This window comes from Ambystoma mexicanum, chromosome 6q (genome assembly GCF_040938575.1).
Source record: "Ambystoma mexicanum isolate Mex_15411 chromosome 6q, UKY_AmexF1_1, whole genome shotgun sequence".
In the NCBI taxonomy this organism is placed as follows: Eukaryota; Metazoa; Chordata; class Amphibia; order Caudata; family Ambystomatidae; genus Ambystoma; species Ambystoma mexicanum.
Genome location: NC_090937.1, coordinates 777,450,530 through 777,473,977, shown reverse-complemented (window position 1 = coordinate 777,473,977; position 23,448 = coordinate 777,450,530). Strand labels below are relative to the sequence as shown.

Sequence of the window (23,448 nt, the reverse complement as noted above, 5' to 3'; positions counted from 1 at the left end):
CCCAAACTGCTTGGCCACATCCCTTCTGCGCGAGACCACAAGCATCCCCAAACATGTTTCGCCCTTGTTGGGGCTCATCAGTGAGGAGTAGCTTTGGGTCTCTAGGCCCAGCAGGCACGGGACCCAGGTCTGGGCATACCCGTCCCACTCGGGGTGACAAAGTAAAAACAAAGAGGTGATGGCTGGAAGGTTTAGAATGAATCTTAACCACTGGCAATGCTCTGGGCAACCCTCCAGACCACCGTTCTTCGCCTGCCAAGCCATTACAGAAGGGGAAAGACCATATGCAAATCAGGCCTGGCCCCACCCCATCCAATCTTCCCCACGAGATCTACAAATGCCAACCTCCTAATGGTACCTAGATTTAAACGTACTAGGACTGGTGGGAACAGCTTCCCGGTCAAAGCTGCCCAATACTGCAACTCCCTCCCCACGTCCTTGAGGGAAGACCTACCCTACCTACACTTTAGGTCCAACCTCATCCAGTGGATCAAGGAAAATGACATCTGATCACCCTCATTCCAGTGGATCAAGGAAAATGACATCCAACCCTCATTCAACATTGAATGTATATATATATATAGAGAGTTTCTCCCATTTGCACCCTCTGTATATACTGCCAGTGTGCCTTTAGCCATAGTGTATAACCTTTTGATCTTACGCCTGAATTCTGTACATATTGTAGATACTGCCTCTCTTCAATTTCACTGTATAAATGTATGTATAAATGTATACTCTTGCACAGCAATGTAACCAAAGCTGAACAACCCTCTTGATGCTTATTGCACCCTGATACCCTCGGGTCTGGCGCGCATTACAAACATTAAAACAAACAAACAAGCTAGCTGATGTCACAGCGTGCGAGGCCGCGGCTCCAGCGAGGCAGTGAGAGCAGAAGGTGAGCAGCTGCAGGCGAACAACGATCCCTTGCAGCCCCATGCCTGTCCCACTGTCAGGGAGCCCATGGAGGGCATCAGGCGCAAAAACCCATGGTCTGGGGGAACGGGCTGAGTACCAGCGTGCGCAAGCACACAAGGCCGTTAAGTGACGTGCCAGGGAGGTGCTTGAGGAAAGCACCTCACGTAGTGACCAGCGCATATCCGCAAGTCACATACGTAAGGCCTGTTGCCAAGCACGAACATGCAGACCATCACAATACACCCCCCAGCATGCTTTCTTGCCAACCCGGGAGAATCATCACTCCCTTGGTGAAATTGGAAGGAATATTGGGGCAGCTATCTGGGGGCGAAAAAATACAAAGGGATGACAGCATAGATGAAAAGGAAATTGTTTCTGCATACGTTGGGCCCCGAAAGACAAAGGAAATTCAGAGAACTCCCTCATCTTTTGCTGGCGGCATACCATTGTCCTTGAAGACAAATTAATAGGCTGACTCAGGAAGGCATAATAGAGTTGTCAGAATGGGTGAGTCGTATAGTGGTGACCCTTAAGAAATTGTGCAAAATCTGCATGTCTCTGGACCTTAGTGGCTTGAGCAAGAACATTCTAATAGACCGATATCCACTACCTCACATATCGGAAATGTTCAACTGTGTAAATGGGGCAAGTATGTTTACAACACTCAATCTCTTGGCGGCCTATCATCAAATCACGTTAGTTGAGGATTATAAGTAGTTTACCTCATTTATCACGCTGTTTGCAATATTGAGGTATTATAGATGCCATTTGGATTGGTGTCTGCTGCAGCTGTTTTCCAGAGGACAATGATACACCTATTGAAGGGAATCGAAGGAGCTATGGCATATCAGAATGATATCTTGATATACGCCAAGGGAACGGATGAACATGATGTGAGACTACACAAAGTGTTAAGGAGACTTAAAGAGAGTGGGATGACCAGAGAGGCGTTGAAATGTAGATTTGGGGTGAAAGAAGTGGAATATCTGGGTCATGCTACAAACAGCAATGGATAGAAAGCCAAGGTGGGGGCAATGGCGGCTATCAGAGTCGCACCATGTCCATGTAACAAGGATTAGTTGAGGTCCTTCCTCGGCTTAGCAGAATATTACAACAGATTTGTTAAGAACTTTGCAGACATTACGATGCCATAGAGAGAAATGTTGCAGAAGATTTGAGTGGATGGATGAATGCAGTATGGCTGTGGAGTTGATAAAGAAGATTTGCTTGACAATGGAGCAGGGTGAATTTGTGATGGGGAGCCAATCACAATAATGGTGGATGCACGTATGAGAGGACTGGGAGTGGTGTTGTTACAGAAAACTGGAGGAATAGTTATAAGTCATGCATCTTGCTCGTAACGGTGGCTGAGTCCAGGTAATTCAGTCATTGTGTGGGAATTGTTAGTGTGTGCATGGGGTATGAATTATTTCCAGTACTATATGTGGGGAAAACCGTGTGTCATGAAGACAGACCACAAACCATTAGTCAAAGTATTGTCAGTAGATGGCCTGGGAAGAGCTATGCCACACTAGCCAGGATGAGCCTCAGGAATGTGATTATGTGGTGGAGTATGTACCAGGGGTGAAGAACACAGTAACAGATTTCTTGTTGTGAATGCCTCTAGCATGGGAGGATGGTGCAAAGGAAGAAACACATGAGGTGAGAGCTAATGCGCTTATGCGAAGAGGCAAAGCAGTGTCGCGGGTGGAATGGGAGGAAGAAATTAGTAAAGATACATGGTCTGATAAGGTCAGAAGATGGATTGAAGAAGGTTGGGGCCTGGGAAGGATTCTTGGCTGTTCTGGGAGGTGAAAAATAAGTTGGTGTTGGAAGAAAAGATACTGTTGAGGAGGCCCATGTTGGTGCAATCGAACTCGTAGAAGGAAAAGTTGGCAGAATTATCTTATGCAGGACATCCAGGCATTACTGGCACCAAGAGGGAAATTAGAGAGAAGTACTGGTGGCTAGGTATGGATTTGTTCGTGGAAAGGTTAGTGAGGAATTGGCCATGTAATAATTCAGATGAGATTAAGAACATTTTAAACAGGAAGATGTTCATGTGGTTCTACCAGAGGGGATATGGGAACGAGTGTGAAGTGACACTGTGGGCCCTTAACATGTGTTTGGGCTAAGGATAACATTTCTTATAGCCACGGTGGACCATTTCTCTAATTGGACAAAGTGAAAATAATAAGGCGTACGCAAGCGGATGATGTGATTGCGTTTCTGGAACACGTATTTAGGAGGGAAGGATACCCTAAAGTGATGTTGAGTGATAATGGACCACAATTTAAAAGTAGGGAATTGGCAGGATATTGCAAGGAAAAAGGGATGAAATGGAGTTTCACGTCGAACTATCAGCCTGAATCTAATGGGCAGGTAGAGAAATGTAATCGGGTGTTGGTGGAGGCAATAGAAATGGCTGCAAGGAATGGAATGGATGTAAAAAGCATGATGGAAGAGAGGATTTGGTGTGTCAAATCGCCCTCAAATAGGGTGACAAGTGTTTCGCTGTTTGAGTAAATAAGAAAGAAACAAGTGGGAGTTGTGGAGGGAGTGAAGGAGTTGAGGGAGACTATTAAGGTAGGGGATTTGGTAAGAGTGAAGAAGGGGAGGATGTTGAAGCCTTTGGTGGTCATAGAAGTATTCACCAAAGTGGTGAGAATGGAGGACGGGTCTATATGGAATGTGAACAGAGTGTTCTGAAGTAAAGGAAACATGGAAAAGATGTATAAGGAAGCAGTGGTGGAGAGAACGGATGTAAATAGGTATTTGTGTTGGGGAGAGGAAGTATGGAGAAAGAAAGTAGGAAAGGATAATGTATAGGATGATTTGTTGAGGGAAGAGTGCCAGAGAAATGGGGGAGAGTCTGTGATGCCGGAAATGAGAGATTCCAAAATGGATGAGTACGGCCAGAGAGAGATGTGTTGAAGTTTCCTTTTGTTTTATTGTGAAGGGTGTGGTTTGTTTGGGTCATTATTTCAGAGGGGGAAGGTGCATTGTATCTTGCTAATGCATTTAGTGTTTGGAATTGGAAAGGGTCGGTTGCTGGTCGAATGTGGAATGTGGGTCGTAGGGCGGTTGGTTGAGGGAGAGGGCAGAGAGTCGATCGAGCTGCTTAATATGTACACTTAAGAACTCAGTAAAGGACCACACACTAGCCAGCAGTCGTTTGTGCGGTACTTCAGCTACCACTCTGTGTAAAAATTGCACAAACAGCGTAGTCGGGATCTATCCTTGCAAACCGCAGTTCCAGATTTCCAACCAGTCTTAGGGGCGCTGTGTGGATGGCAAAGTGCCTTGCAGGTCTACATCATACAAAATGGTGGCAGTGAAATGTTGGACATGAACATGCATGTTTTTATTTCAATGACTGATTAGTGCAGCTCTGGTGACGTCACATAGGTGACATGTTTGTGGTACACTCATGGTCCAAGAGCATTGCCATAAGTAACCACAGATGAAACATGTAATAAAATGAGAGAGCTTTTTTGGCCCATTAAACATATCCTCAAATCAAAAACTGTTCATGAATTCACTTGAACAGATTTCTCTACAATCGGGGTTCTATGGTAAACTTCAGCCAGTATGAGGGAGCAGTCATTGGGATCCAGCAAGCCACATGAGGAGGGTCTGATAAATTTCCACTAAGCTACTAAGTCAAAGGGGATCATTACGACCCTGGAGGTAGCCATGCCTCTATTTGCGGCATGGCTATCCATCCCCATTCCCATTCGAGCCCCCATAGGGCTCAATGGGAATGGGGACCATGCTAACAACGGGCCCGTTAATGACTGCTCGCGGGAACACCAGGCGTCCTTAGCGGGTCCTAAGAGGAGAACTCGTAATGAGGCGTCAGTGGGTTAACGGGGCCGGCAGCTCTACCGGCCCCGTTAACCCCCTACCGCAAATCTCGTAATGACCCCCAAAGTCACTGAGTTGGTTGCACTATAATTAATTGAGTCAGAGAAAACTAAAAAAAGATAAGGTGGGGAGTAAGAATGAATTGAGCCAATTGTGAGGTAATCCAACCCATTTAATGGGATATTTGTCTGTTGACTTATTTATCGCCCGAACAGTGCAAGTACTTTGGTGCTCCACAATCCACACAAATCCAGACATTACCTTTCCTGTGATTCGTTTGAAAATGAACTGTTCTTTTTTTCAAATCCATGCCTTTCCCTTCTTCTGTTGCAGGGAATAATTTTACCCCACCTTCGATCCTCAAAAACTCAGGCTTCCTGCAAAATTGCATCATTAGTTCTGTATGATACTTTTCTGACTTTTTCCCCAGATGCACTTTCCACATTAACCGTGCCCTGTCCAACATGACATCACTTTGTTCATATGGCGCACCTAACATTGTTAAGTGCACTTACAAGAAGCCCCCAGAGTTCAAGGGCAAATTTCAACTAATGCTCTTATTACCGGCTATATCAGTCATAGTGAGGTAGTCTAAGTCACAAGAGTAGTAATGAGAAAGTCGTGGCTTCTTAAAATCTAAATAAGAAAAGGAAAAAGGTATCCCAAGGACTGCTTGTTCTTTTGATAGTTTTTAAGGGATCACGCGAGTGTCGGTATCATCAATGAACCCTCAACTTTACTGTTTTCACGATTTGCTCCTTTCACTCTTGTTTCCGAAACTTGGATGGCATGCTTCGGGGTCCATTCCGTCTTGGAATTTCCTTCTGTACATTCTGTACATTATGGCATATTACTGTGGTGATTTGGGAGCTCCAAATCAAATTTTCCACTTCCCATCCAGATCCATTTTGCGCATGTGTTAGACAAAATGCTTCGTTATTGGAAAGGTTGCTTCTCAGAATGACTTGCCCACTACTGCATCTCCACTGTAGCAGGACAAGCTGGGTGAAGGATAAGTAACATATGTGGCTGGCAGGTGCTAGCAAAAATCACAGCAGAAGCATGTGATGGTTTAGTCAGCTTTAAAAGCTTCAGTTTGCTCCTGTTCGGTGCCAGCAAGTATTGTTATGTTCCTGTAACTGTCTCTGGTTCCTGGCTCTTTACTTTTAGTTTTTAGTTCCAGGATTCCTGGATTTCGAGTTTAGTGTCCTTTTTAGTGTTTTCTGCTTCCTGGATTCTCTTTCTAGCTTCCTCTGTCAGCATTTTCCAGTCAGCACTTTTCAGTGCTTTTCTGTTTCCATGTAGCCTAGTTTGCTGTGTTCTATAGTTCTTTCAACATGCTCTGTTCGGAAGTGTAAACGTGATCCTTAAGGTACCCCACTTAAGGAGAATTCCGATGTTAGTTCCCTTTTCCTTTCCTTGAATGGGGGGAAGGGTATATGAGAAGCCTTAAGGTGTCTCACCCGCTAGTCCCTGGGGATCTGTCATCCAGGTGCCAGGACACGGCCCTCGCTATTGGATCCAGTTCCTGGGGGTGGACCAGTACGAGAGGATCACCTGGATGAGAGGTCTTCGGGGAATGGAAGTGGGACACCGAAGGGTCAGATGCGGTATCACCTTCCTTATAATACCTTTTCCCCATCCTACCAGGTAGGATACCTAGAAGCTGAACCCCCACCCCCTTTTCCAACACAAACACTTTCTCACTGACAGTTCATCGTGAGTGACAACGAACTAACACCAGAGCTGTATAACTGACGTTTCTCCAATACAAGGGTCAGGCAGAGTCAGGCAATTACTGATAATTGCACACACCTGACTTCCATCCTACTTCGCTACACAGATAAAAGGCAGAGCACGAAAGCACACTCTGAGCAAGGCAAAATGCACGAGGAAGCAGCAATTCCAAGTTGGCAGTTTAAAGCGAGAAGAAAGGCGGCGAGATCAGAGAGGACAACAAGGAGGGAATTACCCTTGCCATTTTCGGAAAAGGACCGCGACTTTCAAGAAGTCTTGTGGAAGAGAAACATAAGACAGGGAATTGCAGCTGTCAAACAGTGCAGTGTGTGTTAAAAGTACACTGGGCCCTCCTGCATTGATAGCTAAGGGGGGGAGAAGGGATTGCCACTGTGGTACTTCCCTTGACGCCGATAGCAAAGGAAACGCCAGTGAGTTCAGCACAGCTAGTGAGTTGGAGAAGCTGATAGCAGACTGGACTGTGTTACGCTCAAGATTGCAAGCAGCAACATTGAATGAAGAAATAAATCTTGTATGCGATTGAACTTTATGAAACTGAAATAGGTACCAGATACAGTGTGATCTGGCACCACGTGGGCGCCCACTTGAAGGTCTCAGTTTGGTATCCAAATGAGTGTGTGAGAATTATTGAACTGTGAAATCGAAGTGGTCCTGCAGCGTGTTAAGTTGAATCTGGTGCACATTCGAAAGTCTTTGATTGCCTGTGAAATGAAATTGGCCTGAGCCCAGCTCAGGGGGACTAATTGTATAAAAGGGGATCTGAGCATGGAAGACGGGGATCTGGGGTGAACCACAAATCACTGTGAAGATATTGATGTAGCAAGCGTGAACCCGACTGAGGGATGCCTGTGAAATGAGATTGGTCTGAGCCCGGTGGCGGGGGACTAATTGTATAAAAAGGATCTGAGCCTGGCGGCAGAGGGAGATCCAGGGGTGAAGAGTGAATCGTCCGAAAATAACTTTTTTTAGGTTAAGATAGGTATTTTTCCACCTGCTTCATGAAGTTCAATAAACACTGTAAGGAACTCATGGTGGCAAAAGTAAAGACAGACAGAAGTGATCACAGTTCAAGGGTATTTATCAAACTGTATAAATGGGTGAGAGAAATGCCTAATCTAAACCTAAATCTAATATGTGAGCAAGCTATGACCATCAAATAATAGTAAGGCAGTCCTAGTGGGGTCTTGTCAAATAAAAAGGGCCTATACTAAAAAATCGATTGTCAATCCTTACTGCTAAGTTACAAAATAGAGTGGGACAATGTTAATCAGAAAAGAAAGAAGTATTCACAAATCAAGTCAGGACCTCTTTATATTGGTATAACTGGGGTCTCCCTTCCCCACGTTTTTAGCATGGGACAAGGAGGGACACTCGAGCACAGCACACTCCCGGGATTTTCCAGCACAAGCTTACAGTTTGTTTCCAAAATATCAGGGCCTACTCTGGCTAAGTCTCTGTTACACCCAGCATCTTGCCTCAGAGGACCTGATGTACTGTTAACAACAAACAAAAGGTTCCTTTCCAATAATCTTCTCGTCGGGTGATTTCCTTTCACCTGTGGATCCCTCTCAACTGGGCTCCGATCCTTTTTGCAACCTTGGCTTCCCTCAGTCGGGCTTCCCTCAGTCGGGTTCACTACAGCCTTCCTTTTTAGATCTCAGCAATTTGTAAAATTCAAGAGTCTTATTGTCTTTTCAAACAACCATTCCTTGTGGACATCCCTCAGCCGGGCTCATGCTTGTCAACAGAATGTTTACGGGGTGTTACATTTTGCTGTCATTTGCAGGCATCCCTCAGCCGGGTTCACACTTGCCAGTTTAACACAGTTCACTTATTCATGATGCCTTGAAGGATTCACTTCCTTTAGCTTTTCTAGCGCCCAGTCAGGCTTTCACCTAAGCCCCCAGTCAGGCTTTCCACATTTATTGTTCATACAGCATTTTCCCTCAGCCTTGCGCACACGCCTGCTTCACACTGTCACAATCTTGGTAATGGGTTAAGGACTTTCAAGTGTACAAGGGATTTTGGCTTGACCCTTGTATGACCACCTTAAGTATGTCAGCCTTTTGTAACTATATTATTTGCAAGAAAAGGAGACCTGGCAGAGTCTTTCCCTTGATTTTAAAAGTTCAGTAGTACACACAAGTTCTTTGTTCAGAACAGGTTGTCGTTTGCAACCTTCACTCAACACAGTCTGGTTATCTATCAGTTCTCCCTCTAACTCACCGGCTGTACTGACCTCCTTGTTATTTCTTGTCTCTGGAGTCAAGCACGGTAGCAAGTACGTCTCCCCGCCTCAGTTATCAGTGCAGGAGGGTTCTATGCACCATTGACATCTGTTACACTACACGTCAGCTGTAGTTCCCGGTCTTATGATTCCTTTCGCGGAGGCTTCGCAGGCTCGTGTCGAAAAGGGCAAGGGCGCTTCCCCACCTTGTTGTTCTTTCTGGTCTCTCCACCTTTCTTCTCCGTTTGAACTGCCGTCCTGGAATAGCTGCTGTTTTCCTTGTGTGTTTGTCCTTGCTGAAAGTGTGCTCTTGTGCTCTGCCTTTTATCCCTGTGGGTAAGGGAAAGGGCCGTCAGGTGTGAGTAGTTATGGTCAATTGCCTGACTCTGCCTGACCCTTGTGTTGGGACACGTCAGGTAAAAGGTTCTGGTGTTAGTCCGTTGTCTTTCACGATGTAAGAAAGTTTTCATGTCGGAAGAGGGGGGAGGGTAGCGCTTCTAAGTATCCTATGGGATAGGATGGGAAAAGGGTATTATAAGGAAGGGGGTACCGCATCTCACCCATCAGTGTCCCATTTCCACTCCCCGAAGAACCCCCATCCAGGTGCTTCTCGCCCACTGGTCCATCCTCGGGAACTGGATCCAATAACAATGGCCATGTCCTGACCACCTGGAAGACAGATCTCCGGGGACTAGTGGGCGAGATACCTTCATGTTTCTCACAATACCCTTGAACTGTGATCACTTATGTCTGTCTTACTTTGATACCATGCCTTCCTTACAAAAAGCAGCGTGCATAGGAGTGTGGCGAAAAAGTGTGGCATGCAGCAAGCCAGAAGGGGTCATGCAGGATCTGGTGGAGAAGTTAGACAGTGGCTAGTAGGATGGGAGCAGGGAGAGGGTGTTCTGGAGGGAGGAAGCATGGACAGAGACAGCACTTGGCATGACACTCTGCACCCTGACAGTCAACACTATACCACTGCATCTTGCCCAAGAGCCCTGGGCGCTGAATGGCTCTTAATATTCCAACCATCCACACAGGGCATTAATAGGTTCCAATACTTGTTTGACATATCTGGAAGCTGTATTCCATTATTCACAATTGGAATTCTAGTGAACTGTTTAGATGAACCCTTTTGAAGGTACATCTTACTCACATTTAGTTTTCCACGCTTTCAAGGGGCTTCAAATACTTTGTGCAGTTCATAGTGACATTCTATGCATCATTGTTCAGTCCAATTCAGTCTCCTTTGAAGAACCTCACCTGAAGATCAACTACAAACTGCTCTTAGAATTCTTGAGTACTGTAAACCTTTGGTAAGAGTCTGCTGATAATGACTTGCTGCTTCTAGCAGTGCACCTCTTTATATTGGTTTACGATGCATTGCCACAATCAGAGCGTTATTGTTCTTTTGTAAGAGCACATCTAGACAGGTAATCTCTGTGGGTCCTAAGAGTGCTGTGCCTAGAGACTATAGCTACACCACACTGACAACGTCCTAGTGAGGCAAAAACATGTCTGGGATTGCTTGTTATCTTGTACAGAAGGGATGTGACCTAGCATTTTGGACTGGACTGCCCTTATAAGGGTGGGACCAATCCTGATTTTCATATGATCTTTACCCTTCTGTAATGGCATGGCAGGGTGAAATAAAATGGTCTGCAGGGTTATCAAATTAGCAAAAATTAACTAAACCAACATTTCACTCAGTATGTAATGATAAAATGTTTTTAAAAATGAGTTGTCTTATTTAAATTGTTGCTTCCTCCACCAAAGGATGTAAAAATAACTACAAAAGTGCGAGAGGTGTTGGCAAAGTGAATCTAGTAAAGATTATGGGTCTTCAAAGAGGATTTTCCAGCAATTTATTTACTTTGGGCGGTGCATATATTATAGCCAACCTGGGAGTGGGTTGAGTAGGTACCCAGTTTGATAATCGCTGGAAAAAACATTGAGGGTGACTCAATATTGTTTTTAAAAGGCACTATCCAACACTTTCCCCAAATATTCTAGGAATGGAGTTTGTTTATATAATTGCACCAGTCCTAAAATATGTTGGGAAGGGTGTTTAGTGCCTAAAATTATTGAGTCACCCTCAATGTTATTTCCAGCGATTATATCACATAGAACCGTTTAGGTATGATAATCACACCACATCTGATCAATCCATGAATTTCTAACCACCTTTTCAAGATTGGAGTCAATATTCTTCTTATAGTTCTAATTGGGATTAGTCTCTAATTTTAGATGCTTCTTGGTAGTTCAAACATGAAGAGATTTTGCCGTCTTTATTAACTATTTCCACTTTTCTCCACTGCCCTAAGGGTGTCATGTGTAAATGCAACAAGTGCATGCACAGATCTTTCTGCAATTTAGCAATTAACATAGAATTGCGTATTAGAAGTACTGATACACAGTCACAAGGGTGGAGTGTCTTCTGCTGCTAAATAAAACTGATGAACCAACTACCCTCTTTATAGATATTGCTCATCTCCAAACCTGGATTCAAGGGTTCAATGTTCTATTTCTCTTAGGCAAGGTATTTTTTGGGGTGTTCGGGGCCTGTACAAAGCACATAACAAAATTGACAATTAATCATAGTGTAATGCTGTTTTTTTTTAACAGCTGATATGCAGAACATTAAAAAAAAGAAAAAACAGGATGAATTGTTGTAGGTAGGAAACCACATGGGTATTAGTGGATTCAGGTCCAGTGTAATTCAGTTGACCTGGTGTCATGTGAGATGCACAAAATATTCCGTTTGGGACGAGTGTCCAGTTGGTCAAGGTAGACCTTGAGGAGGCCTACAAATCCATGATGGGCCGATTAGCCTGGCTGAGAGCCCATCTGGACTTGTGGTGTTCTGAATGAGGTCTCGAAAGATGGCCGACAACTAGTAATAAAAACAGCACTACCAAATTGGACTGCATCCATTTATTGTCATTCATTTCTACAAACTGATTAACCAGTGCTCGGGTGAACAGGGCCCAAACTCACTCTCTTGAAAGCACACTACATAGAGACAGAAGGGTACTTTCTCATGGGAACCCCATCACCAGCAGCAGGGTACTTACCTTCAACCTAAGATCAAGCGCATTGATCAGCCAATTCTAGTGCCCATCATTTACCTAGCAGATTATACTACAACATTCAGAAATTCACATATTAGGCCGACAATGGTATTTGCCATCATTACTTTTATTATCTGCATTCTTTGCTGTACTGATAATTATTTCATCGATACTTTGAAAAGGATCATGTATTAGGTGTGTTTAGCCCCAAATCAAAGTATGTCCTAAATATCTGACCGCAAATATAACATTATTTTCCAATCAATCAGCATGTGGAAGAGATTAGCAGTAAGTTTGCAAAGCGAGTTAAGGCAACCCCCCATACATCTGCAGGCCATAAAATGTGCACTAGCCAGTGACAAGGGATTCTTAGCAAGAAAGGAACATTTTCCTTATGCATGTGGAGAATTGGCATTCAAATCAGGGGACAGGGAAATCACTATGCTGACTAGAGTCTGTAACTTAAAATTTTCCTCCCTAGCATACAACCTGAATGAGAGAGGTTTAAAATGTAGAATTAAGCACTAGACAAGAAGGTGATTATTAACATGTCTATGTATTTGACCAAGACGACTCCAAGAGTGTTGGATTTTGTTTTACAATTCCTGAGGGATCCATATATCCTCAACAACAATCTTTATTTGGGCTTACATACAATTCAAATTGGGATTTCCATACTTGTGTCTCTTCACACATTCTGATGAATTGTACGTTTTTTTTTAACCTTTTGAGTCTGTTTCAATTGTGTTCAAACTGTTCTTTATAACCTATCAATTCACACTATTGTGAGGGGTCAGAAATCAGAGCACACAAAGTGGTAATATTGTCAACATTGGCCATTTTATTTACAGAAAGGGGTTTTGATGAAGGCCTAACTTTCACTATCCTAACGTGAATATCCCTTCCTATGAAACTAAAACTAAAACAGGCTGACCTTGTGTTCAAACTAAATCTGGCCCTCACACTAACAAACACAAGCAAAAGGTGCAAGGTAAATGTTTCAAAGTTAGACTCAACAGAACTGTGCAAAAACTCAAACATAAAACTTCAACCAAACAATCCTTATGTCCAGGGGTTGGTTCCCTTCCCGTAGAGTATTTCAGGATAACCTTTCACAATGTTCTGTGTCACGACCAGTCTCTTAAAGGCAATACAAATGTCTCTTTTACCAAATACTCTCCTCAGGATGACAAAACAAACGTTCCATCCCAAACACTGGTTGGAATATAGCAAAGAGGAAGTCTCTTCTATTTTTTCAAAATGGCAGAACACAAGTTCTTTATCCAGAGCACTGGTTGGATTATGACAAAGAAATGTCTAATCAAAACTGCACTTGTGTGATTCCAAACCAAGTATCAGGTCTGATCGCCAACCACATGGTCATATGCAAGGTGTTGAGTGTCGGTATCTATTTCAATCACTTACTGTTGTTTACTCTGCCCCTCTCTCCACACAAGCCAGGATGTCCCCAGGACCGGAGTGATGGAAGTGTGGAAGTGTAATTGAACACGTGGAATCACTGACAACTTAGCCATCTCCCTACCTAAAATGTACCTTCAAAGGACCGCAGGTACAGGACCCGATACCTCTAATCCCTAACCTCCCTTTCCAGCACCACAGTGGGCCTCATTACGACTCTGGCGCTAAGTGTTTAACGGCGCCGTAAAAGGCTGCGGCGCCGTTAAACACTTAGCGCCTTACTACGAGGTCCCTTTGCGGGTCTACACCAGCCGTTAAAGTAGGGACCCGCAAAGGGACCGTGGTGCTAAGTACGGTACCGCAATTTGCGGTACCGTACTTAGCACCTTCCCCATTCCCATAAAGCCCTATGGGGCGAAAATGGGAATGGGGAAGGGCCATGGTTCAATGGGGAATTACCGCCCCGCCAACCTTGGAATGGGGTGGTAATTCCCCATTGAACCATGGTGGACCCGTTACAACACCGGCACCAACCATGGTGCTAATAGCGCCATGGTTTAGCGCCAGTGTTGTAATGAGGGCCAGTGTGTCCTTTGCCCCCAGAATTCTTCATGTCCCACACCTCACTGGGAATCCCACCAAAGGCAAGCTGCTAACTGCCCATCCTTAACAGGGTATATTGCTGTAAAGATGGATTTTCAGAGCCAGCCTTGTGTGAGGGTTCTGAGAAGCCACACTAGTTGATGAACAGTGTAATTGAGAATTCGGTCTAACCAAACTCTGGAGTGATATAACAGTACAGTGTCAACCGCACACAAAGCACTCAAATAAGTCCAGCAACAGAGGAGTAAAACATTACTAATTTATTTGAACTTTAAACTCTAAGTGGGTAAAGTAAAAGTCAAGCAGCTGTCATTAAACACTCTATAAAACACACACACACTATAAATAGATCAAAAGGTGAGATCCCCTACACTTCAGAGCAGTTCAAAGTAATTATAACAGGCAAAACTGTGAGCAGTAAATGGAAAATACAATGCAATACAATTCTAAACCATATACTCTGTTCTGCTTTATACATCTAAGGCCCTTATAACTTAAGCCATCCTTCCTACCAGGTAAGTAGGTCTTGTGGCTCAAAAGAGTTAATGTTCCAGGTAAGCAGGCATCGAAATGTGCACTTGCCACTAGCTATTAGGGAGTGAGAAGTAACTCTTGGAGGGTAAGAGATGGTGTGCTATCTATATGTGGAGAACGGAGGAGGGAGATTTACTTTTATTGGCTGGCTAGTAGCTTCGAACTTGAACTTTTCACTCTTGCAAGTACCTGAGCATGGACTAACAAGTCCTCAATGTCCTCAGAACAAACCGGTGAGTACAGTTTCAGATACAAAGCACTTTGGGACTTTAGGATATAGGGGTACTATCCAAACGCACCACTGTATAGGGATTAACCCTGGGGGTGGGGGGTCATCCTTGGCCAGAACTTCACTAATCAAGGCAAGGGAAAATAAGGGAGTGTACTTTACACCCATACAACCCCTATGCAGGTTGGCGGTGAGAAAAGAGAAATGCAGGTATCTCAAACTCTGATTTTCTGAGTAAAACACCCCAGCCCCTAGAGTACCAAGAATGGTTGGTACTGCTTACTTTGGGATTGGTTCCAGGTAGATGGTGATTCAGCGCCTTGCTTGGGCAGCAGGATGGCACAGACACTTCAAGACAGCAGCAACAGCAATTGCCACAATGACAGGAGATCGCCGGGACATGGCAGAGAAGGGCAACAACGAAATTCACCCCAATCAGGGGGTGGTAGGCGAGATACATGGTAGTGAATATGGCTCAGCTCCAGGAATGCCCCTCTTCTTACAGGAGAGCAGCTACACCAGTAGGGATGGTCTTAGGCCACAGTGCAGAATCCAAAGCTCCAACATGGGATGGTGACCGATGCACTGGATAGGACTTGTGCAAAGTTGGGTAGGCCACAGAATGGTCCCAGGACACTTCTGACAGCTTCTGGCAGCAGGCCTCTTGTGCATGGGTCCAGAGTGGTTGCTCCCAAGAGCCCAAGAATCGCAGGACTGACAAAGGTCTTCTTGGATCATTGCAAGAGAGGTAGGGCTTCACAGGGACTTGACTTTGGCAATGCTGGTCAACATCAGTGGCAGTCATCTGGATTTTCAGCATGGTGCTCCTCTTCTTCGTGATCATGGCTCCAGTTGATGATCTGGTGCACCCCTACAGAACTCCTTTTATCCCAAATTCAGGATGGGGCTTCTGCATGGACAGCATCTTGCCATACATCTGCTCAGCAACAAACATGTCCTGGATGGAAACGTGGATTCCATCTCCCATCTCTGGCCATGCCCACTGGGTAAAACACATTACCTAACCCCTCCCCTGGGCCCACATGCCAGCACAGTGCACTGCTCTGTCTCAGGCAATCCTGCCGGGTTCGCGCGCAGCAACGTTGAGAAGAGGGAAACGTTCTTCCATTCACCACTGTGCTACCAATGTGAACGTCCTGTCAGAAAAAGGAGAAGTAGCTAGAGGCTGCCGGGGGACATCTTTGCATGGAGGTGTCCCGCTCACTTAACCTTGTTCCGATCGCCAGAGCGCAGCAGCCCACAGTCAAGTCCCCCATAGCAATTGTAGAGCGCCTCAGCCTGGCACGGACAGCAGACCGTGTCAATAGGCGAGTGCCAGGCCCAGAAGCCGCTCACAGGCTAAGCCACAGGCCAAGCCTCCCAACGTCAAAACGAGCAATGTGCTGAGGCTCACTTAGGTTCAACTGGGCAGGTTCACACTCTTTTCGCCGCTGCCATCATTGGAGATCGCCTTAGCATTCCTCGGTGTGGTTTCTGTTGTCGTTCTGCAGGAGTGTGCAGCCCCTGGAGGTCATGTATGAGGCAAGTGGAACTGGCTAAGCACTTAGTTTGCATATCTGTGCAGACGCGAGACAAGGTGGGAAGGAGTGTCAAAAGCGCTGTTAATCTTTCTGAGAGTAATGAGATGAACGAGACTGTTGGGTTGCTGCTGATGTTTTTGTGGCTCTAAGTGGAATTTAGTAGAACTCGATTTGTGCAATGCGCCTATGCCATATACCCCTAAAAGGGATTGTTGACTTTTGCTAACTTTCCTGATTCCCTATTTAAATTCTGGGATGTCATCTCCCGTTCTGCCTGCCATATCTACAGCATTAGAACCGGACTTGGCATATTTATCCAAATGGAAGTTGTTGGCCGTGAAAAGAAAAAATCCAGTAACAGTACGAGCAAGGGTTTTGCCGTTTTCATCCTGTACTGTTGAAACGAGTCTATTCAAGCTCCCAGTGCCCCAGGGGGCAGCCCATTCACTTATAAGTGAAATACATAGGTTTTTGGGCTCATTTAACGTCCCTATCAGCTTGGACCTCTAGGGGAGGGGGACTTCTACGGCTGGAACTACAGTCCAGATTATCCAGACTACTGGGACTTCCACTAACACCTTTGATACTGTGTCTATAGTTACTCCTGCTGTTCTATGTCCCAGCCAGTGCTAGTTCGAGCATTTTCACTCACCGGCCAATGTTGAAAATGTATCAAATAGAGGGGATGGCCTTATGCCCCTTAAAATAGTAACTTCTGACGAGTCCTCCTGTCCTGACGAGCACAAACAGCATCTGCACGGACCACATAATGGGTCATTATTGGATGGAGTAATTTGCCCGATTGAAAACAGAGGAAATGTGGCTGGGTGTACGTAGGGGATGTCGGTGGGAGTAACCAGCCATATTAACTTGGAGAGAGGAATGTTCAGTCTACAATCCATCCTGGGAAGATGTGGCAAAACATTCATACAAGCGGTCCATTGAGAGGGCCAAGTGCCCACGAAGTGCCAGTGTAATTCTATTCTTGCTGAACTCCTAATTCTAAAAAAAACTGGTTTGATCACTGGTGGCTGTTGTTGGGAAAGGGCTGCACAAGGGGGAGCTACTGCATAATGAAGAGGTTGAGAAAAGGGCTCTAAATAATCTGGTGGAAACAGGACTGTCCTTGCCCAATACCCACCCTAGCGGCACTGGATTCACCAAAATCCCCAAAATCATCATGGGTGGGACAGGGTTGTTCAATGGGAATAATTCAACTGGTCCTGTAGGCAAAGGGCCCCTGCCTAAAACGGAAATAACTAGTTGTAACCACCGCTGAAGCGACCAAGAATTAGCCTCCCTATACTGTTGCAGAATGCTAGCTTGCGGGTAAAGAGGGTGACAGGGTCTAAACCTGCATGTGACAATGCCAAAAGCAGTATGATTATGCCTGCATTACCCCCAATGTAAAAACCAGAAAGCAAATATCATCCGAGTAGGGGGGACACTATATTTGCATTTGCATAGGGTGCATTTGCATAGGGTACCCAAATTGGCACCAAATGATTATGAACCCAGGGAAGCACTGGTTGACAAATCTACACATTGGATCCAGCCAGTGAAGGGATGACTTTCTGCAACACTAGAGCAAATCCTGAGCTGCACTAGTAGTACTCTTGATATCATTAGAATTGACTTTTGGGACCCACGCATTGCCAGGGACATACTGAGATTTCTGGGAAGATATCAGCCCTCAGGGAATAGTGTAATTGAACCCAGTGACTATGGCCTGGTAAATGCCCCAAGGAGGCCACTGCTTTCGGTACCGAACACCCTTCCACTTGGGAAAAGGCCCATAGCTGATATTCCTCCGCTGAGACCCCCCTTAGAACATTATAAATTAATGCTACCTTGATTTTACCCTGGCCCCCTTAGTTAGGAATTTATTTCTGTCCTCACAGTTCAAAGGTCTGGGCCCTGGGATTGATGTATGCAACTACCCATTTAATTGGGCTGGATTGCTTTTGTTTAAATTATTGTTTTGTCGTATACTCTTTGTGCAAAGCTTTTATGGCTTAACGCCGAAATAAAGTTTTTGACTGGCTGATATCCGGCCAGGCTGCACACACCACCACTTTGCTCGGGAACTCTAAGCTGAAGCACGCAAAGTGGATGCCTTATGTTGCATTTGCTGATTTGAGAGGGCAGGAAAAAGTCCAAAGAAAAACATAGCCAAAGCACAGGGCAAAAACCACATGGCAGGTCTATTTTGCGGATATGCAACTTAAAACAGCATTATGCAGTAAAAATAAACATGGGCACAAGTACAATGAAATAAATGGTACAACTATCTGATGCTAACAGCCCGTTATGCACACATCAAAAAGGTAAGAAATATTTTTTATACGCCCGTGGGTTGGAGCCTTTTATGTGCAATTTAAATATTTATATATTTTCTACGAGAAGCAGACCATATAGCCAACTCAGAAGAAAGACCAGATCGTGGTTAATAATATTGAAAGAAACGTTGAAAGTCCCCTGCTCCTTTTAACATTGTAGTACATCCGTAGACCAGGTAGCAGATTTTCCAATCTTAAATTGACTTTGCAACAGCAAGAATGTGAAAAAGTTATTATAGTTCACAATCACTACAACTTTGGTGGTTTATTTTGGCCAGGTTGCCACACGTGGCAATCGGAGGGCCCCTTTCACCAGATTCGAGCCAATGGTAGTAGCGGATGCAGACTTATAAAGTACCGCTGGCAGGACTTCACTGAATCCACATGCATCATTTAAGAATTGTATTTTTTGTTAACATTTCCATCCAAATATGGAGGATAGAGATGGATCATGTATAGTATGAGACCGCTACTCCACCTTGTTTTTAATGTTGAGAAGTGCCATAAAGAACCCTTTTCTGCTTTACACTGCTACAGGGGTCAAACGGTGGGCACAGAGATGCCCACCTTTTCACCTGCTTTAGAAAACCCCATACAGACATTTTCCACCTGAAGTGAAGACAAGCATTTGCACTTTTTCTTGCTGCATGAAAAAAACGATCAGTCCAAGAAATGCATATGCTTGCTAATCATGCTCATCTGGAAAGCCATGAGCAGAACGATATACCGAGGAGCATTCTAGCACTTATTCTTTGCTAATCCCAACGATCTGGGAATTTATTTAGTAGAACTGCCTATTGGGGAATCCATTCAGCAAAACTACCGACCGAGGACGTCTCTAGCACCTATACAGTAACAACATGAGTTGGGACAGATCTGCCTGCACCACTCGTCAGTCTTAGCCAAAGCAATCTGACCCAACAAGACAGAGGAAGGACCTTAGCCTGACAGCCTGAAGCCCAGGGAGATACCACCCCCTCTACGGCACTGGAAGCTCAACAGGAAAGGGGTCCCCCTGGAAAGCATACAGACACTCAAACACACCATTATGCTAACTCTTTCCTCTGCACCAACAAACAGTAGAATGCAGCTACACCCTTCGATTAATTCGGCCTAGCTGCACACATACTTATACACCTCCACAATCACCTCAACAGTCTTTGGAATACAGCTATAAACCTCACAATCTTGTTCACAAACTCCAGTGCAGCCAGAATGCAGATACCCAAGTCCATTGGCCTTGCTGCACACATTCTACTGATCTCACACAACCATCGCACCACACCTAGCACTAGTATGCTAGTATGCAGCTACAGACCATGTATTCCACAATGGCTGCACACATACTGAGTACACCCAAGTACGTTTTACTACATTACTCTCTCCACTGACCTGGACTGCGGTCCCCAAGGGCATTCAACCAACAGTGCTTTGGAATCATACCAATGGTAAAAGGCACTAAACAAATGCCCAATAAAATAACATAACATAACTGTCATTTGGAAGGTGGTATATGTTTAGTGCTGCCTGATTTACCCTAAGTGCCACAGATCCAGTGAGGATCTTTAACAGCAGTAAAGGATGTATTTTCTCAAGACGTCTGGGGTAGGTTTCCTGAGCAATACTGAGTGGTGGAACGAAAAGCTTTGAATTAATCATAAACACTGGTAAATTCTCCTGGCAGCCTTACAAACTATAGTTTTTTTTAGCCTACTATTCCAATTCATAAGACAGACAACCACATGTAAATCAGGCTTGGTTCCACCCCAATATAGGCAGTCCATAGTGACTTGCTGGAATCACATTTGTTGATACCTAAGCAACCTCAAATGTTTTGGCATCAGTGTCAGTGATCTGTAGCCTTTGCACTTTCAAGAAGCATTTGAGACTTGATAGTTCTAAGTTGAAAGGAATAAAGAGAACATGCCTCCCAATTTTGGAACCACACACATTTTTACAGTTTGGTGATGAAAGTAAGTGGTTACAAAAACAATACAAGTTATGTTTTTTTTTAATATCCATCTCTACACCTATGAAAAACAAACAGATACTGTAATATACCTTCTATTAAACGTCTATTTCCTACCACACAGCAATGAGGCCAGCTGCTTACCAGTCTGGAACAGCCCGCCAGTCTGTAAATATTCCTCCTGTGCACTGAGCGCCGCATTCAATAAGATGACCTGCAAGACTAGGAGAAAGACAACGTTGGAGTATAGTTAAAAACAACTATTTTTTTTACTTGATTGTGTTATACTTCACAAAGAACGTTTCACAAAAAATACACAGTTTCACATACAAGAACATTTACATTAAAATTCATAAAAGCTTTAACAGAAAAAGAACACAAGCTAACATGAGAAAGAGGCTTCTCCTGTACAGTAAGAAAACAATTTTACACATTAGTGATGGAACCCTCTGCATAATAGTCTTTGTTAAGGACCAAAACCTCTTTCATAAAACGTATGGTGGCCAATGACCATTTGAAAGACTTATCTGTTAAAATCCGTTGCCAGACCCAGCCCAGGTTGACTTCCTTAAAATCCTTAAGGAGGTGCAGGAAAAAAGTCTTACGAGCCGTTGTCAATTTACCGCAATGCAAAAGAAGGTGCTGTAGGGTTTCTATAGAATTTTCAAGATTGCAGAATCTGCAGCGCCTACATGTGCGTGCTATACCCCCACGTGCACCCAAAATTTCATTTGTAGGGAGTAAATTTAAACTGAGTCACAAACACTCAGAACGCCAGTGTTATACTAGACATTTCGTCAAGTGATGAGGTAAAGAATGATAAGGCCTGTACAAAGACTGGAGCGGGGTACCTGTACTCCTCACCTCTATATTGCAGAGTAGAAGCACAGAGCACCCCAGCCAAGATTCTCTATTTGGTAAACGTGGGCGAGCAATCAAGGCTTAAGCTCTCAGGAGGTGATGCAGGCTGGTTCTTAAGTACAGTGTAGTCCCCAAGCACCCACAAAGGAATGTCCACAAACTATGTTAGTAAAAACACAGTTCTTTATATAAATAAGGTTCAAGGTATGTACACATATAATAACACACTTTGTGCTGAGGCAATTCCAAAAGGGTAAGTATGTACAGTCTCTACGTGGTACCACAATTAATTCTTTGATTCCATTAAAATGCATCAACTGTAGACATTTTCAAAATGGCATACAAATCAATTAATAAAGTGAACCAACAATAAACTTGAGGAGGAAAACAAACTGGTTAAGCAATTGGCAGGATAGTACTCTAGCTACTAAGTCACAGTTCTTTGTGAGGATCCCCCCACCTGGGTAACCTGTAAATAAGATAATAAACACGCCCAGTCCTTATATTGCTTTTCAGAGTCTTATATACTTCTAAAATAGTTCTAGCACCACAATGTACCTTGTTTAGTAGAATTCGATGTTGGGTCGTCGACGTATCCTTCTTGAGTGAACTCTGTTTAAGGCAGGAGCCACGGATCAACGAGATCCCTCTAAGAAAAGGGTGAACAATGGAGTCGAGGCAGCAGCTTCGGTTCTGGCGGTGCTCGTCAACGATCGGTCGAAGATGAGGCTTGCGGTGCACCTCGACGACAATAGTTAGTTGCCGCAAAGAGTCAATGAAGAACTTTGGCCCAGCAAGGGCGTCGGGTCGTTGGCGTCTTTGTGGTCTTCGGGTGGCGGGAATCCCAACGGTGGATTCTCCATGGTTCGTTCGCGACCTTGACTTTCTCTGGTGGGACAAAGCGGTTGACCGTGATGAGCAAGGGAGTCCTTGATTCAAAGTGTTCTTAGGCAATGGAGCGTTGCTGCTCCAGTCGATGAGATTACAACGGTCCTCCGAACATCAGTCGAAGGGGGCGGTCGTCAATGGCCTCGACGTCCTGGCGCTTCGCTACAGATCCCCTGACAGCCACCGTCTCCGGTTGGCAGCCTTTCGATGACTGACTTCCAGGGAGCCTTGGTCAAGGTTAGCTGGTGCACAATGGTCCCTCGTAGCTTGGGAAGAGGTCTCCTAGCCAGGTCCTCTCTTGGATCAGTCCGCGACGGCACAGCAGCTTTCAGACTGCGTCGACAGTAACAGCAATCAACCTTCTTCTTCCAGCTCGGCTTCGAGAATAAGCATCAAGTTTCAAATTCAGCTTCTGAACAATTTTCATCAGTGAGAGGTGCCCAGACATACTGTTTGGTCTCTAATTCACTTTGCTGGGTGACGCTCAGGCAACCAATCATTCAGAAGGGCATTCATGCAGGCAGGCAGCCAATCAGGCTCACAGTGCATTCAGGCCATTCTTGTCCATCCAGACACTCACAACATGGAATGTGGATTGGGACAAGCACCCAGCCATTCAGCACTCCATACTGCATTCATACCAGTTTTGGGCAGGGCTGTCTCAGTCTTTGTGTTACATACCAGAAGCCAGACACCCATAACAGGAAATGTATCTTGGTCACACACTCCATTCACCCAGGTGTCACCCCAAGGGTGTACCCACAACATACAGTCATTGGGAAGGCTCCAGCCAGTCTGGCCTCGACTTACCCACAATACCATATATGGAACTTCCACCCAACAGCTAGTCAGGGGAAGGGACAGAGTCAGGGATTACCAGGACTTTTAGAAAACAAGCTAACAGGCAATCGAAAGCAAGAGGCCACAGGGGCCACCTTGTCTCCTATCAGGAATCAATCTGATTCCAATGTTAGGGCCCGGGTATCCCAAAATGGAGGATACTCAGGGCACCTGTCAAATTCAGCATGGAGCTGCCACCAGCCCATACCCTGCTCTGTGGGCCACACACAGGTACACAAAAACATACACTAGGAGTACAGGGTTGTACCCCCACCCATGGGTACCATACGGATATCCCAAGGGTCTGTTCAACAAACCAAATAGAGGAAGAGCTGTACTGCCAGGAGTCCCACATGGACTCCTGTGCAGAAAGTAACACAGAAC

The 23,448-nt window shown here is 44.8% G+C and overlaps 1 protein-coding gene across 1 annotated transcript in view; it reads right to left on the bottom strand.

The window, feature by feature from the left end:
- LOC138516300 (uncharacterized) overlaps positions 1-23,448 on the bottom strand; it is a 1,253,275-nt gene that overhangs the window by 915,941 nt on the left and 313,886 nt on the right. The window contains exon 8 of the mRNA XM_069631312.1: positions 20,620-20,697. Coding sequence (XP_069487413.1) covers positions 20,620-20,697 — 78 coding nt within the window. The remainder of the gene's footprint in view (positions 1-20,619; positions 20,698-23,448) is intronic.